This window comes from Apus apus, chromosome 4 (genome assembly GCF_020740795.1).
Source record: "Apus apus isolate bApuApu2 chromosome 4, bApuApu2.pri.cur, whole genome shotgun sequence".
In the NCBI taxonomy this organism is placed as follows: Eukaryota; Metazoa; Chordata; class Aves; order Apodiformes; family Apodidae; genus Apus; species Apus apus.
Window position 1 is genome coordinate 29994112 of NC_067285.1, and position 18020 is coordinate 30012131.

Consider the following 18020-nt stretch of genomic DNA (forward strand, 5'->3'; position numbering starts at 1 on the left):
AGACTTGTTTTAGGAATGTAATTCAGTCATTTCAGTGCTTCCTGCCTCTGCCTCTACAGGCTAGTAAACTTGACTTCAACAGTTTGGTTACATTAACCTAGCTTTTCTTGCCATTACTATGATGTTTTTCTTTCTTCTGAGTAGTATGAGTCATTTCCTTCAATCTTTGCTGGTTTGGCTGCAGTCTTTAGAATAGTAGGAACTGCCAATGCTCCTCTTCCACTTCTGGTTTTAATTCCACTGTGTGCTAGAAAAAATTTCTCTATCACATCAGTTTTATCTACGGTACTTTTGTTGAAATAATTAGATTTTCACCTCATGTAAATCATCTAAGTTCAGCTGTCAGCATAGCATCTTTGAAGCCATACAAGTTTACAGCTGTTGAGGGCCCAAGCTTTATGTTCTATTACCATTCTGATAAAACCCTTGCAGATGACTACCTGGTTTCCATGTGTTTAAAAGCATGGCTGTACCACTCCACTCTTTTATTCCTGCTTTAGACAGAAGAAATAAGACTTAAACTGAAGGTACACCTTATGTCTGAGGATGCAAAATTTTCAGATGCATTTTGATGGCTCCGGCAGTCCTCTATATATTCCTTAACACTGGGCAGGGGAAAATACACACAGAAAGGAACAAGAATATCCATATATTAAGTCTTCAGCCTCCTGAATGTGAACTGCTTTTTTAATTCATCCATTTCCCTACTGGATCACATACAGAAGTCAAGCCAGATCTTAATAAAGCCAGATGGAGGGCACAGGTTTCCTGGAAGATGTAGTTCAAGATGATAGGTCCAGAAGAGACTAGGAAAAGGTGGTTTGCATCATCTTTGAACCACTACTGAAATGGTTCTTGTTGATAGTGGGCTTTAAAAGACTCCATAAAAGTATAAGATACCAAGGAGTCCTTCACAGTGTCTGCTTCACCAAAGTGTTACACAGATAAAGAAGAGAAAAAAAGATAACTGCTGAAGCTACCTCTGTGTAAGGCAAATATACTGATGGAGAGTGTACCCTAGCCTCAACTAACCTCCCCTAGTAATAACAGGAATGGTGCACATTTCTAGTATCACAGGAGACAACTGTCCCAGCTAAGCCAGGCTTGCTTCTCCTCCTCCCTGCCCAAAACCTTTAGATCATGGCTGCATTTGCCACAGGCAGAAACACTGGAAAAACTAAGGCTACTCTCATGCTAGTCATGGCCCACACTTACTGGGTGCATTAAAATAAACTAGTTTTACAAAAAAATTGAAGCATTTAATTGCTCCATTCTATTGGTAGACACAACACCCTAAAAAAGGAGAAATCTTTCCTTCTCTATTCCTAAATGAAAAAAACTGCACAGCATATAATAAAGTATGAGATCTGAAAGAAGAAAATTGAACTGTTCTTATGCATCTTTACCACATAAATGGTACAGCATGGCTGCTGCTCTACAAACAGCTATATTTTACATTCAGGGTATTATTATACTGAACCTAATGTTACACAGGGAGCAGAAAATATTGAGAAACATTGTCTCCTACAAACTGTTTTAATGGCTATAGCAAAACTACACTTCCATAGTGCAGTACAGAAAAAAAAAAACATGAGAAAGATTCCAACTACTAGTTTTGTGAGATGATGAGACAGCCTCCCTGTCTCTTACCAACTACTTGCATGTCTTCTCTTAAGGACAAGAGGTTTTTTGCTCTCACAGCCTGTTGTGTGTTAAAGTTCATGGACCTTTTGTGCCTCTTCCTGTACCAGAGGTCATATGTTTATTCCATCTTTGAAAACAGAACAAAAAGTTATTCAGGAGTCATCCAAAACCAAAGACATCAAAGCTACTACAGAGGAACGGAACTGAATAAAAAAATTAAGAAAAGGTCTTCTCAAGAGTACTTTTTTCTTCCTGTAGTTCTATTAGCCAATAAAATACAAGGTATACTCAAGCCAACAACTCATTTTTGATAAAACAATAGAACACATAATTCCATTTCCAAAGGGAAAGGAAGTAAAAATTCCCCTTTTTTTTGTTTTGTTTTCATATGACTTTTCACTCCCTATACTTTGTTCATCTACTTATACCTGCATAAAACAGACATGAGTTACTTTGCCAATAAATCACTGAAAATTCTGGAAGAGTAGTATGTGATATTGGAGAAACGAGTACACACAATAAAAGGTACTGAAGAAACAGCTGCCTGGAGTTCCGACTGCAGCTCAGGAGTCTCTCTTTCTTTTTTCTGATACCTAGAAAACTATGTCCGTATCACCTTTGCTGAAAAGCCTGCTATAAAAGTCATCATAGCTCCAGTAACATCACCTTTAAAACTCCAGTCACAATTAAGCTGTTGAGCTTGCAACATTGATACTTACCCACTTACAAGTTGCACTCCTTCCCAGAAATCAAGAACAGCCAGCTGGTAAGGGGCATTCCTACAACAAGAGGGAAGTTCCTACCAGGGAGCAACAAGAGCAAGGCTGCTCCACAGGCAGAACAAACCAGTAGAATAGGACAACAGTGCCTCACCAATCCAGATGCAATTCCACAGTATCTAAACAGGTTACGAAGCAGGAAGTGCTGATAAATTCCACCAACATTCCCAAATATGGGTCCATGACAAATCGCCCAGACCCACCCAGGGAGCCCATGCAGGAACAGCAAAAGATAGGACAAGAAAGCAGCAACCAGTGAAACGGGCCCAACACCCAACCAAGCCAGACAGCCAAGAGACTGAAACCCAGTGTAACTCAAACCAGGAAGGAATGCTCAGAGCTGAGCTTAAATAGAGCTCTCAGGCCTATGGGTGGAGAGTGCAGGTGGGGGCCCAGGTGATGTTGGTTAGGGCAGTCAAAGCCTATAAGTGCCCTCAGAGCCCCGACAGTGCAGTAGTGTGGCTACTGTGGCCTTACAGATGAGCAGCTGAATAAAAACAAGAATGTTTTAATTGGTAAATCTCTCTAGTTTTGTTTTTTTGTTTTTTAACAGAAGAGTGACTCACAAAGTACAAGCAGCTGTTTAGTAGTGGAGTCAAGTATTAGACTTGCATAAGAAAACAAAAAAAAGTCTTCAAATCACATTTTCCTGTCTGATTTCTGGTAGATAATCAAAAGTTAATCTCAGCAGCTGTAAGCCTTTACTATTGAAGTGGAAATGCATTAATTGTACCAGCCATTTTACATTATATGAAAGCCTTGAGTGACCAAGGTTACCTGTGAAGTGTAAAGGAGAATTTTTCATTTTTGAGGAGCTACTATAATAATTTAGTAAATCGTATTTGCTGACACAGATGGAAGAATTCATTTTAATGATGTGTCATTATTATGCAGCTGCTAAATGCAGCATTTCAGCTGTGCAGGATGCTAAGAATATATACTATATGTACAGCGAATAGCTTAACAAAACCGATCAGACTTATTAATAATGTAGGTCAATTCATTTGGAACCTGACTCCAGGAAACACTTTGACATACCTATAATTTTATTTCTACTAATTTAGGTTTATAGAGGAAACTGTTTAATTATATATTTGACTTCGAGTGAAGGATTAACTCTTCTCAGTGGTAAAGTTTTACCAGAAGTTATTTTAGACACCCTCTCACTCTTTTAATAAACTCATTCCTGCCTGTGACCTTAAACCTATTTGAGTGAAGTAGATGGGATGTGAAATAGCTTAAAATCACCTGTGAAGATTACAGTTGCAAGAGGGAAGTTTCAGAATAGCAATAATCTTAATCCAGGAGACCTTTTTTCCAGTATCTTCTAAAGAGGAGAGACAGTCTCTCTTCCTCTTAAGTATGAAAATTATATAGTTATAAAATCCAGGATTTAGTATTCAGATTCTAAGCAACTGAAAATATTACAAAACAACTTGTCCTAATTCACAAATAGTACAGTTCCTCTGACAGCAACGCAGTATTTTATCTGACATGACAAGTTGATTTCTAGTGCAGCATTTATGTTCACAGTTGGTGGATTACAGTGCCATCTCCAACTACACTCTAATTCAGACTTATTTCTTAACTACTCTCCTTGAAAATTAGGCAATATCAATATATTTATTATAATTGATAATATTTGTATTTCTCTTTATAGTTGTTTTCTAATTAGATCTAGAATGCAAATATATTACTTTGCTTCTGGGAGCCAAAAGAGACAGGTTGTACTCTAGACAGAAATTCCCACTGAAAATTCCTGGATTTCTGTTTATCATATATTTGTTTCTAATTGTTGTAATGTTTCAGCAAAGACAAGGTTCACAAAGTCCATCTGTTGAAAAGTCTTCCAGAGATTAAGATGTTTAACACTGCATGGATGTAATAAATAACAGGGCATATATAAGGCTATACAGCACTTTGAGTGTTACCAAATGTTAACACCTTGTCTGTGATCAATCAGATTTTTAAGCCTAGATCCTATGGTTTTCTGGCAGGTTCACCGAGTCTGTATTTATTCCCCTACTGCTCCTCACAACCATTAATGGCTTTCTTTAAAATTCTGTGGTGACAAGTGAGGTGCCAGAAAACCAGAGAAGGTCAAATATAGTGACTGTCTTTAAAAAAAAACAGGAAAGAAACCAAGAAATTTTAGCTTAGTCAGTTTGATTTCCGCTCCCAGAAAAAAAAAAAAAAAAAAAGTATAACACAAATTGGAACAGGTAACTGGAACAGGTAACTAAAGAAGACCCATACCCAGGGGTCTGACAAGATCTTACAAGAATAAATCCTGTGCTGCTATAATAGACCAGGAATGTCTGCAGGTAAGGAAGTAGAGGCAGAGACCACACCTCAGGACTTGAGCAGAGTTTAAACCCTGTTTCCTGTGACATTCCTATCAAGTATAGCAAAAATTGTCAGTCGATGACATAAAAACAGGTGAATAAGCATCTCCGCACAGGATTGTTTCCCTATGAAGACAGAAGGGTGTGATAGGACTGTGATTCTGGACTCGTATGTGTTCCATGTTTCATTGATGATCTGGGTAGGGAAACTAAAAGTTGACTTCTCAGAGGCATAAAAAATAAAACTGCACAAGTACAGCATTGGTGCAAATACATGTTAAAAAAAAAAAAAGTCAAAGAAAAACGGGATGAAATTCAATAGGGACAAAACCAGGAGAACATTCTGAGGAAGAGCAATCAACATCACAAACACACAATGAGAAACAATGGGCTGGTCAGTAGATTTTCATAAAATGACCTAGGCACTAGAACACATCAACACAAGCCAGTAACATCATGCCACAAAGTCAGAATAAGCATGACAGAGATGCATAAGCAAGAGTACAGTTTGTGGGACACCTGGTAAGATCATGCAGTTCTGTTCAGCACTGGTAAGGTCTCAGCTGGGATACTCTCTCCAGTTTTGTGCCTTGTATTTCAAGACTACGGTGGAAAGAGTTTGTTGGAGAGCAAAAAGAAACATGACCTTGTATAATGGGCTGATAGACTTTGGAGTGATTAGCTAAATGAGAAGAAAATTTAAGGACTTATCAATGCTTAAGAAAAGTCTTCACAAGTGTCAAAGGTTGATTCAAAGAAGAAATAATCCATTCACCATGTTCGTGGTGGACAGGACAAGAACTAATGGCTTTAATTTGCAGCAAGAATAATACAAGTTACTTATTAAGGGGAAAAAGTACTTCTTGATGGTAAGTAAAGTACAGGAATTTCCTGGAGAGGTCATGAAGACCTCACCATTAGAAACTGTAAAGGAGTGGATAAACAAATTTCTGTCATGAATGAACTCAGAGTATGTTTCAGAATCTCTCTGCTCTTATGGTTAGAAAAAGAATTTATCTTGGGAATTTATAGGGGTGGAAAAGTTTTTGTAACAGCTGTGGAGGACATTTTATTTATTTGCTGGTGTGCCTTAAGTGCACAGTACTTTAGTATACAGCAGAACACATTATATTATTCTGAGAAATTGGAGTTAAGGGGGCCTACTTGGGCAATATGGCACAGCATCATGAAAGTCAGAATATTATAGACTCTTCTGCAAAATAAACCAATGCAATAAACAATGCCTTTCAAAATGCCCTCAACATTAATTTTCCCCAGTAATAAAACTCTCCTAAACAACTAAAACTGTATTTAGCATTCTCCCTAGAAAAACATTTCTAGATACCACAGATCACTTCTAAAGATCCTGTATGCCTCCTTTTCTTTCCTCATCCTCACTTTATAGTTTTCTGAGCTGGTCTTTTTGCACGTGGCTCTCACTTGAAAAAAATCCAAACAGACAAGAGCACTTTGCTTCATAATGTTGTTGTGAAGTAAATAGATTTGAGAAGACTAAATAAATGGCAGTGTTGGAAACCCAACTGTGCTGTATTAATGACAAGTTACATTGCATCATTTTTCCATTTATAGAGAACCTCTACATCTTGCACTTGTGAACTGCAGAGAGAGCCAGTCATCAGCTTTCTGCTTTGGCAGCAGCCCTTAGGCAAACCTGAGGACATCTAATGGTACTTTCTGCTTGGTGACTGTCACTTTTCATCCACAAGCCCAAGGACAGGCCCACATTCATCAAAGGACAGATCCTATAACAGTCCAAATCTGGGGGTTTTATCCAGACCCAAAGAGATGTGACTTATTACAGTAGATCAACAGATTCCTGAATCTCCTTGAAATTCATAGGCTCTATTCCACCCCAATTAATATTATACAATAGACTTTGCACGTAGACTGAGTGTGAGAATAAAGCACTTGTCTATTCAGTTACATTTTTCTGAGATTTGCAGATATTTTGTGTGTGTGAGGTGAGGAAACGAGACCAGGATGAAAAAAGAGGGAGAGAATGTAGCAAAATAGACATGGTAAGCCAAAATGAGAAAGATCCTGTTATTCTCTTCTTTGATCAAGCTATTGGCCACAGAAAAATGGCCAACATAAATTACATATGCCAAAGTCAACTTCAGCTGATGTTCTTTATAGCCATTTCATCTTTCATGCGCCAACTTCCACCCGTTTTCCCCAGTTGTATTCACATTTATTATTATTTTAGCCATTTAAATGTGGTTTTCTACTTAGTTCAAGTTTCCTGGGTAAGAGAATTTTTATTCTCCCACTGCAATATACTAGAGAAATAAAATGCCATTTGTGCAACAGAAGTTATACTCTGCTGAACACCTACTACCAACTATAGGTCTTAATCACTAAAACTGAGGGTCTTTTGACAATTTAGATGGATTTAAATAGGAAATAAAAGAGTTTATGTCCTACTTTTAGCCTAAAACCACACCATGAAAAGGTTATTTTCAAGGAATAAAAACTGAACAGGGTACATCGTTATTTTTTAAGAGATCTTTGATTTATTATATTGTTTACATGGCTGCTGAAAAAAACCCACTTCTGAGTTCAACCATAGCTCATTGATGAGAAAGAAGGTTTCTCTGGCTATATTGCAAGAACTGATAAAACACAAGGAAAGTGACCTCCTACAATGATAATCCCTGACTGTAAATCTCACTGGTTTATGAGTGGAAAATACCCAAACAGCTGTTTGGCTCAGAGGTGCTAAGCACCTGTAGCTGCTGTGGACTGTAATTGGTGCTGTCAACACTCATAACTTCTGAACATTTGGATCATGTAACTCACTGGTCTTGGCATCCAGAAGACAGACAAGTCCAGCTGGTGCTGATCTGGGGTGAGGAAGCAGACTTTGCTGAATTTCAGGTTGTTTTGATATAGACAATGTTCACTTTCCTATCTGAAAAAACAAACAAACAAACAGCAAAGGTTGTTAACTGTAAACTTCTGAGAGGAAAAAGACTTTCAGTCTTTCTTCAGACTGCCCTGCCCACCTAAAGTATGATCAAGCTACAAGCAAACTGTTGAGAGAAATTGAGATTGTGCTCTTTTCAGGACCTGTATTCATATTGTGTTCTTTTGTATTTCCAAGCTCATGACAAGTATCAGAGGACACTGCGAGCAGTAAGTTGCTTGCAAGGCACTGGCTAGCATCCACAGAGGCTGTGAGACCACCAAGAGAATTAAATACTAGAACTGAATACTAGACATGACTACTGAGAGAGCCTCACTCCACGCACATCGTGTTCAGCAGAAATGAAGCCAAGGGTATTGTAGAATTCACACTGTCATGGTGCTAAGTGAGAAATATGTAAAGACTCGGGCAAAACCTGAACCTCTAAAAATGACTGTGCATTGCAACTGAACACAGCACAGTCCCCAGCTACCTGGAATATCAGTGCAGCTCCTGATTAATTTTAACATGGTCCTTCAAGCTGATGTCAACTAGGAGTTGAATTCACCATCAGTTAAGTCAGCTGTAGTTTTTGTGCTGGTTTCCAGCGTGTAGCCATCTTTAATACGTGGATGCTCCAGTGCTGGAGAAGACAGACATCAGGTGTCTGCAGCACTGCAGGCCAGGAGTGTTGCTCTTGGGGTGAGATGCCTCATGGGATTCCAGACACAGCGCTGCCAAAACAACTTGTAGCAGGCTGCGTTTTCACGAGAAAACAGAGATTCATAGAAACAGAAAGCTTTTGTTGGATTTTGTGATGTTCTGTGTAATTTTTTGTCAGGGAGGATTTCTCAGATTCAGGAGAAACGAGCTGGCTGGCACTGGAGAGACACAAAGGGAGAGGAGTGTGTGTGCCTCACCCTTGCCTGCCTGATCTGGGCAGCGAAACTTTGGGCAGATATTGGCCTCCTGGGCAGCGTGTCTGGCTGCAGAGCAAGGGCACTGCTGCGACTGGGCAGCGTGACTGCTCACACCAACACCTCTGCTCTGGTGTGTGGTTTTGGCCTTACACGGTCTGTGTAGCGATACTGAAACCCAGCACTGGGCTGCCGAGTACTGATGAACGCAATTAAGCCTGAAAGACGAGGGAAGTACGAGCCGGTTTCTTGCAAGGCACACGGCAGAAGGCACTTGGTCCTCCTGAGGCTCCCTGCAGCAGCTGGAAGCCAGGCCCTCATCGCCATGAGGAGATTCGTCAGCCACGCCACGTTCCCAGGACATGACGGCAGAACTTGGGCTCGCTCGTTCCTGCTGCACACACAGGCGCGTTCTGGGGGGATGGTTTTGGGCAGGGGTGTTACTCAGGGCCCGTCTTCCAGGGCTGCCACCCCGTCCGCCGTCTGCTTCAGCCGGTACCTCACGACGGCCGCCACCCTCCCTCAGGCGGGGCGGCCGAGGGGCCGCGGGCAGCCCGGCATCTCCGCTCCGCTCTGCCCCGGCCACCGCTCACCTCCTGGCGGGGCCTGCCCGGACCCCAGGCGCCCGGCGGGGCGGGCAGGGTGGCGGCCGCGCCCCCAGCCCCGCTGACAGGGACCCGGGCCCGCCCGGGCCGGCCCGCCCCGCGGCGGAGGCGGGACCGCTGGGGGCGGCATCTCCCCTCGCCCTCCCCTCCCTCCTCCCGCCGCGCCGCGCCGCTGCCCCCTCCTCCCGGCCCGCGGCCGGGGATATCCCCGGCCCCTCCCCGGCGGGCCGGCGGCGGCCCAATGGAGGTGGAGATGCTGTGCGGGCTGCGGGCGGGCTGGGGGCGCCGCCGAGCCGCGGACGCCGCCGCCGGCCCGGGGCCGCGCACACTCGGCGGGGAGCCGGAGGCAGAGGCGGGCGGCGGCGGGGCCGGGGCTCTGGCAGGCGGCGGCTGGGATGAGCCGGGGGGGCGGCTGTGGGGGCAGATAGCGTCCCGCGGGGAGGCGGCCGAGTGGGGCTCGGAGCGGCGGCGGGGTCTGCCCGGCAGCGCCATGGCGGCTCAGTGCGACCCGCTGAGCGGGTACCTGCAGCAGCCGCTCTCCGACCCGGGCTCCAACAGCGAGCGCAGCACCGACTCGCCCGTGCCCGGCTCCGAGGAGGACTCGGGCGGCCCGCCGCGCCCCCTGCACAGCCCCGAGTGGGGTGAGGAGCGATTCCGGGTGGACAGGAAGAAACTGGAGGCCATGCTCCAAGGTGAGGGCGGGGAGAAGCGATGGCTGTCCCCCGGGGGCGCGGGGCGGCGGCGGCGGCCCGGGAGGGGAGGTCGTGTCCCCGGCCTGGCTGCTCCGGCTGGGGCTGGGGACCCTCCTGTCAGACCCTGGGGCGGATCCCAGGGGCGGCAGCTGCTCGGCTGGACGCGGCCCTGGGGCGGCGGGAGCCCCGTGGACCGGGCGTGGGCTCCCGGGCGCCGTCCCGGCCTCCCCGGACGGGGCGAGGAAAAGGAGGTTCCTTGTGCCCCGGTCCCCGGAGCGGACCCAGCGCCGTGGCCTGGGCGGCGGGTGACGGGGACACCGCCGGGTCGCGGGATGCAGCCCGGGGCCGGCCCGGCGTGGCGGGAGCTGCCGGAGCCCAGCCCGGCGGGAGCGGTCCCGCAGCGGCAGCCGGCGCGCCGCGGGGCTGCGGCTTCCAGGGTCGAAGTCTTTCGGAAATCCCTCTTTATGAAACATAATATCCATGCTCTGCGAGGTAGTCCAGGCTCTTGGCTTTCGAGGAAAAGCCGAGGCCGGCGCGTAGCGGGCAGGGAGCCTGGGAAGCCGGGCGTCCCGGCCGGGGAGCGGGGACGGCTGCGGGAGGGCTGAGAGCGGCACCGCTGCCTGGGGAGCTGCGCTGCCTTGGGCTCTGCCTCCTTCTCTTTTCGTTATTTTCTTGTTCCTTTCTTGACACTGCATGTTTTGTCCCAATATGTTTTGAATTATCTGTCTCTCAGTGGAAGTTACGTAGGCAGTTTTTGACAAAATAGTACAATAGTAGCAATTGCTGGGTTTGTTGCTAAGGAGTAGATGAATAGTTTTAAATCGGTTGAGGATGTTGGGGAGTGGGGTAATTCCCCTGGAGTGTTCCCTGCTGTCTGCTCTGAAGAGCCCATGAGAACAGAGGTGAGTTTCAGGTCCTGTATTGTCAACTCTTAGGGCATGTTTGGATCAACAAGGGAAGATGATGGTTGTTTTGAGAAGCCTGCTTTTTACTCTGGGACTGTTTTGTAAACATTTAGTGCTACATGTAACACAGTAACTCAAGCATTTACGTACATTTTTCAAAACAAATAAATCCCTGACAAGCATTTCATGGTTGTTCATGTGGTGTGCTACATGGAAGGCATTTTGTTTACATATTGGAAACCATAGGCATTTGCTCCCTGACCATCCTCTGTCAGAGCACCTGCCTCCTCCAGCACTGGGAGGCTGCAGAGGAACCAGAAGTGGGTGAGTTGGGTTGGCCACCGAAGATCTGTGGCTTGACTTGGTGACTACAATGATTGGAATTTTTTTAATTGAGATTCTCTCTCCTGGGGGTGAGTTAATCTTTAATCAGGTAGTACTTTAGTCCTGGTAGAAAAATCTCATTATGTAATGCAGTAAAGAGAAAGGAATTCATGGAAGCAGGAGTCACATAAGCAGCAACAACTATTTATAGAGATGTGCTTGTCAAAAGCGTCTTAAAACCAAAGCCACATGGGTATTGAAAATAAAAAAATATTTCTGCATATGAAGTGGTAGTAAAAGGGTCAAAAGTTACGAAGTGCCTTAAGAAGACTGAAGGTTGCCTTAAAATTTTCCTCTAGTAGCAAAATAAATTTCCATTATCTCATCCCACACACAGTCCTTCCTTCTACTGCCTGAGGTAGTTAAGCATGCGAGGGTAAACAAAGTTCCTAAGCAGAATCCAAATACTGTATAGGTTCTGTTATCCAGTAGCAACCAGTGTCAAAATGTGAGGGGTTTTTTTGTTTGCTCCTTTTTACAATTTTTTTTTCCTGTTAAAGTGTAGTAAAAGGTGTATGGTTGGTAGGGTACAGTGAGTAAATGCAAACCGAATGTTGCTTGCTTTTTGATGAGAGGTTGCTGTACATCCAGTCTAGAATACACGTGCTTTAGGTGATGGTTTGAGGCATTTTTGCATCGGATAGTTATCCTTTTTGTGAAGAAATGCACGTGTTTGACTTGATAATAAGTGGTGGTTTTTTTGTGAAAACCAAAACTTTTTGGCTTATTGGTAATGAAAAATGGCTTATTAGGAAGCACGAGGCAAACATTGTCGTTCTTTCTGTCAGAAAACTGGGAACTGTTTGTTAAATGTTATTGCTTTCATTCAGTTTCCTTTTTGTGCTTTACAAGGTTTTATCTCATCACTTCCTACAAGATAGGTTTTACTTACCTATTTCTTGTAGTAGAATTTCTCAAGCACTAAGTAGCTCTTCCAGAGTGTCCCAAAGAGCATTATGAAGGCAGATCTGTAACTGGTACCCAGAAATTCATAGTCAGTTATATTGCTGATTACATGCCAAAGTTGATTTTATTTCCTAACCCTCCCTTCTTTTTTTTGTGGCCATCTTTTGGGAGTGGAAGCTCAGACTCCCTCTAGAAGGAAATGAATGATGGAAAGGAAGCAGTATGCCATCTCCAGAAACTTAAATTTGATAAACAATTGATAGGGTCATGTTCCCTGTGGTTTCTAATACCAGATCCTTCACTGGAAGTTCTTAAATTATGCAGAAATTGTATTGTGAAAGGAAAACATCTCTTTAATCTAAGTGTTGATGGTCAGGATTCCAATTTCCAAAAGTTATCTATTTTTTTGCCTTTTTTTTTTTTTAATTCAAGTGGGCGTAAGTACAACTTTTTGTTCACATTTGATCCTTAAAGGATCTTCTTTTTCTTTTATCAGCTGCTAGAAGCATGTCTATGCTTGTGAAAGTTACTTCTTAAATCATTTTATACTGATGGCCTCTTCTAGTGTTCACTATAGCTTCCTTTTGTTATGGGACAGTGAGAGTGCGTCATCTTTAGCTCAGTTGCCTTTAAAGCCTAGTTTGAAACAGTGTCTGATGACTCCTGTCGGGAAATGTTCTCATTTTTGCTTGGGAATATTTATTTATTTATTTATCTTGCTTTGCTAGTCGACATCTGTTGTTTACTGTAGTAGTGATGAAATGTAAAAAACAATTGGGTTAGAAAGAATATGAATCAGCTCAGTGTCAGGCTTGGTGCATCTGTTTCATTCTGTCATTGTGTTGCTGAATTTTTATGCATTTTTGCGTGGTTATTTTCACCTTTCCTGCATTTGCTATTCTATAGGTGTTTTCTTGGGGGACAGTGCTGACTTTGGTGAGACTCACCTGGGCATATCAGACTGTAGAGATCATGGATGGGACTGGGGTACCTGACTGTCAGATGATAAGAGTCCACAGCTGGAGTAAGTTCTGTAGCAAGGCACTGGGTAGCTCTCTTTCAAAAAAGAGTTGATGTGGCTAATTTGCTGCCATTTGTACCTGAAGCAGAATCCAAATTTGAATTGAGGTGTTGGAAAATATTGATAGATTCGAGACTGCTACTGGTTTTAATTATGCTAGTATTTTTGTTGTTTTGAAGTTTGGTTCTGAATAGCTTTAAGATAAATGTTAGAGAAGCTTTCCCTACCTTTCATTTAAGAGCTTTGTTTTTTCTGTTTTGAATATCAGAAAAAGTAACAGCTGTGGTAAAAACCTTGAACGTAGTAATTATTTTCTTGTTGTGTCCAACTGCTCTGTATGAGTGTTTTATTACTTGCTTGTACAAGACTGGAATAATGTTCCATAACCAAATCTCAGTCTTTTTGTAGTGGGGTGTAAGCTGTCTTATGCTCCATGTCTTCATCAGAGTTTGTTTGTGAACAGATCTCTTTAGGATAAGCTTTTATGTTTTCCAGGAAGCACATTTGAATAAAAGTGATGAGCTATACTTTTCAGCAGTGACAGAAGATATTTCATAGTAGCCCTATTAGTTATAACTGCTCTGCACTAAATTCTGCTGAACGCTCAGGTGACTTAATACTATGGAATGATTTAGTGAATGTTTGAGTGCCTATTACCATAGCAGCTGAGTATTATTACAAAAATGCAAGATACTAAGCTTAAAAAAGCTGTCCAGAAAGTGTAATCTAACAGCTAATGTCTCAGTCATCAATAGGCAAGTTGACCATGCACCTTAAATGAAAAAAAAAAAGAAGAAAAAAACAAACAAACAAAAGCCAGAATAATCTTTCACTTGTGCATGGTGTGTCTTATTCTTGACTTCAAAGTACTATGCTAGCCTTGAATTTCAGATAATCCTTTTCTGTGTCATGTTCTTCAACAGACTTTGGGAGTTTTGGTGGAGCATGCTTTGTGACTTTATAATGTGCCACCATACAACAGAATTTGGATAAAAAACCAAGTCCACATAATTGTTTTTTAAGAAAGACCTGACTCGAGTGGTGGTGTGGATGCCATCTTACATGCATCTCTTTAAAAAACATGTCTGTGGCTGTTGGAATTCAACTTTGTTCTGTTTTGTGGGGGTTTTTTAGGTGTCATCTTTCACTTTGGGGACTCTTGATTAATTTTATTTTTGGGACCTAGAGACTTCTTTATGGGTGCTTTTGTATTTTGTATTGTTTTGGGTTTTTTTTGGCATTTGTCTTGGCTGTTGATACCCAAGCCCCTGAAGAAAAGCACAGACTGACATGGTCAGGAAACTCTGCAAAGTCCTCAGCACCCCAAGCATCCTGTTTGCAATTGACCTCCTTTTCCAGGGCAGGTTGTTTATATGGAGTGGGAATCTTCAGAAATAGCAGCCCTGTGCTGACTTAGTACTGACTGTCATTAGTGCCATATGCTAACTGTAGTAGGTCAGAAGTTACAGGAATCATGTGAGTCTCAATTTACATAATGTAGATTTGATTTCTAAAAATAATAAAGGATCAATTTTTCTTTTTCAGGCAGAAGGATATATGTACTCTTGATTCTGATTTAGTGTGAACAGTCAGCACAAGCAGCTCATCTGAGTACCTTTGCCTAGCTCTCCCCCCTGCCATCACAGCCTTGGGTGAGCACTCACCTGTACCTGCTCCCTCAGCTTTTGTGCTCTTTGCCTGTCATGGAGAGTTAGAAACTGCTCAACTAGTAATTTTGCACCAACAAGAAGTCCTACTTTTCTTAGAAGGAAGTGACATCAATCTCTAAATAACTTTTTTGTACAATTTAATCTAGGTGGAACTTATGTACTGTAAATGTGCTGAAAATTAGTTGTTAATTCCTTTTCCTAAAGGTCACCCTTGAGACGATTGCTTGATCCTAAGACTGTACTTATGCAATGCTTAGTTCTGATGCTTGGATGATAAGCAGTTTATTTTGTTTGCTGATTCATCAGGCGAAATTTGCTCTATTTAAACAAGTATATTTTCCCTACTTAATGCATAACTATGTGGGAAAGTATACTTTTAATACTTTTATTAGGCATTTCTACTAGTTTGTTTCAACTGCAGAGAATGACAAGTTGATAAGCAAGACAAGCAAAGTTTTGGGGACACAAGGGAAAAAAAACAACCACACTTGTATTTCCAAGTACTGAAGAAGATGGAGATGTTCTAGGAAACATAGGTCTTTACAGAGACTTTGCTACAAACAATAGTTTCATTAGAGGGTAGACCCTGAAGACATGAATTAATAGCTAGCTACTTAGTAGGCAATTGTAGCTTAAATAGAGTGGTCTTGACTGTGACAGTTTCTGGTGGGGATGGCAAGCTCAGCGTTAAGTTTATGTTGGGTTTTTAGGTTTAAATGGCAAACTGCTTCTCTTCTGCTTTTTTTTTGTTTATGTGTATGATGGTGGCAGAAATGAGTACAATAAAATTAAATGTTTTGTGATCCTTCAAACAATTAGTGTACTTTGCTTGTAACTGAAGTTAAAACTGCTAGAATTTTAAAAAGTACTCATAGTGCTATGATTTATATTCCTGTTTAAAATTCCCCGTGTCCCTGTTGGACCTTTGAGAGATATGATGTATGTCTTTGACCATTTTCTTACTGAAATAAAATCTCAAACTCTTGATTTTAGTAAGTCCCAAATGCAGTTTCTTTTCCTAGAGGAAGAAAATGTTTTTTCTACTAAATGGTGAGATTTTTTTGGTGGTGGTTTTTATTATTTTTTTTTGTTCCTTGCAATGCATTAGCATAGCCTGGACAGGGATGTAGTTGTGGGGAAGCTGAAACCTTTCTAATAGCATTTACATTTAGTGTTTGGCTTGCATATAGCAGAAAAAAAAATCAAGTTCTTTGTCAGGTTTTCAAATCCCTGAAGTGCTGAATAGTCTATTTCTACAAAAATAAATATATGAAATGAATCTGTATTACTTGTAGTTTAAAAATGTTCCTGCATTCCATTGTTAACAATTGTAATAATACCACTTTCTCGAGTTTCAGTGTTTTTAAGTAGTACAACGGACTATCATGGTTTGGCATGAGCTGCTAAGTTAAGTATTGCTGGCTTGCAAATTCCTGTTGGTTATATTGTAATCTTTACCTCCATTGGAAAATATGTCCTATTTTAAGTACTTCTTTCAGGCTTTTGGCTTTATGCCTGCCAAACAATGAAACATGCTAGCTTTCTTTAATTTCAGACCTCTGTGTTTAAGAACCTATAGCTTTTTAATTTTAATTTTTTTTAGAGCAATATCCATTACTGTGACAACTCACTAGTGACTTTCATGAACTTTGAGCATAAAACTAGTATGTTTACATGTGTTGGAGTTCAGATTGCTTGTTAGTTGTGTGTATTTTTTGTAGCTGAAGGAATGAGTACTTTATTTAAGGATTTATTCTTTAAGATTCTACCTGCTAATCAGTGGTAGTGTTAAATACATTTTTGACTCAACTAAAAACATTCCTTGAACATATAAGCAACTTTTTTGTTTATGGCTAGGCTCTCTTGTCTCTGGTTCATATCAGTATGACTGTATTGCATGGAGAGATGTAACTGTTCATGTCTCAGTGGCTTTTATAGCTGATTTATGTAAAAATGTCTACAGTGATATCCTCTATTGGAATAGGAATGCATAATTTTCAAAAAAATCCTTTCCTGTTAAAGGTTCACAAATGATAGCAACCCTCTGCCAGGTCACTGTGTGTGTGGAACTATTGGAGAAACTATAATTTTCATAGAAAACACAGGGCTGTTTTTGCTCTTCTCTCTCTAGCTAATGGAGTCCAAGAAATCTGGGCATTCAACAAGTTCTCTTCATTTATATGTAAAAGTGTAGCTTTTGGATACAGGAGGGAAAAACTCTTGATGTTTATGTAAGAAAAGGTGTGTGATGAATAGGAGGTTGAAAACAAATATGGAATGGACATAATGCTAGTTGTCTGAATGGGTAGGTCACTTGCCTATTAGCATTACTACAGGTTTGGTGTTTTTTTTTTTTGCTGCAAACTAGATTTCATGAAGAGAGGTTGATGGGCATGTAGCAACATCAGTCTGTCCTAGTCATTATCCTGGCTGTGTAGCCCTAGTGTAAGAGAAACCAGGGCAGAGAAATCAGAAAGGCTTGGAATAGGCATGAGCCTGCAGGACAGTTACAGGAGAAGGTCTCGTACCTTCACTGGGAAATCTCTGTGAGTGGGTGCCTTTCTGAAGTGCCTGATGCTACTGTAGGCAGCGTGAGTATCAGACAGGTGGGCCTGGAGGTCTGCATCTATTCTCAGGCCTATGATCTTGCTGAGGTGGAGAGGTGTGGTGGGATAGCTCCTGAGACTGCAGTCCTCCAGTGACTGGATACAAGCTCCTTAGCATGGACAGACTGGGATGCCAAGGAGGCAGAATTGCCCTTGTGTATGAGAGAGCAGTGGGGTTACATGGAGCTCTTTCTTAGGGTAGATAATGTGAGAGAGCAGTGGGATTACATGGAGCTCTTTCTTGGGGTAGACAATGAGCTAGTTGAGAGTGCATGGGTCAGGATTATTGTGTGGACCAGTCTGGGTGGTACTATGGGCTTCTGCTATAGACCACTTAATTAGAAAGAAGTAGTAGATGAAACCTTCTTCAAACAGCTGGAGGAAGCCTTCTGTTTGCAAGCCTCCATCCCCATGGAGGACTTTAACCACCCTGCTTTCTGCTGGGGGACCAGCACAGCAGGGCACAAGCAATGGAAGGCTTCTGGAGTGCTTTTCATGCATTCATGACAACTTTGAAACATAGGTGATCCAGAAGGTGACAACAGGAGATACTCTGCTGGACTTCACACTTGCAAGTGAGGAAAAACTGGTCAGGGATGTCAAGATGGAGGGCAGTGATT

General features: G+C 42.2%; 1 protein-coding gene across 2 annotated transcripts in view; it reads left to right on the plus strand.

The window, feature by feature from the left end:
- Positions 1-9542: 9542 nt before the first annotated feature.
- BICC1 (BicC family RNA binding protein 1) overlaps positions 9543-18020 on the plus strand; it is a 108022-nt gene continuing 99544 nt past the window's right edge. Inside the window, exon 1 of one of the 2 annotated variants that reach the window (XM_051619000.1) lies at positions 9543-9908. In XM_051619000.1, coding sequence (XP_051474960.1) covers positions 9707-9908 — 202 coding nt within the window. In that variant the 5' untranslated portion in view covers positions 9543-9706. Of the gene's footprint in view, positions 9909-10767; positions 10811-18020 lie in introns of those variants that run through there. The other variant, XM_051619001.1, reaches the window with a different exon arrangement.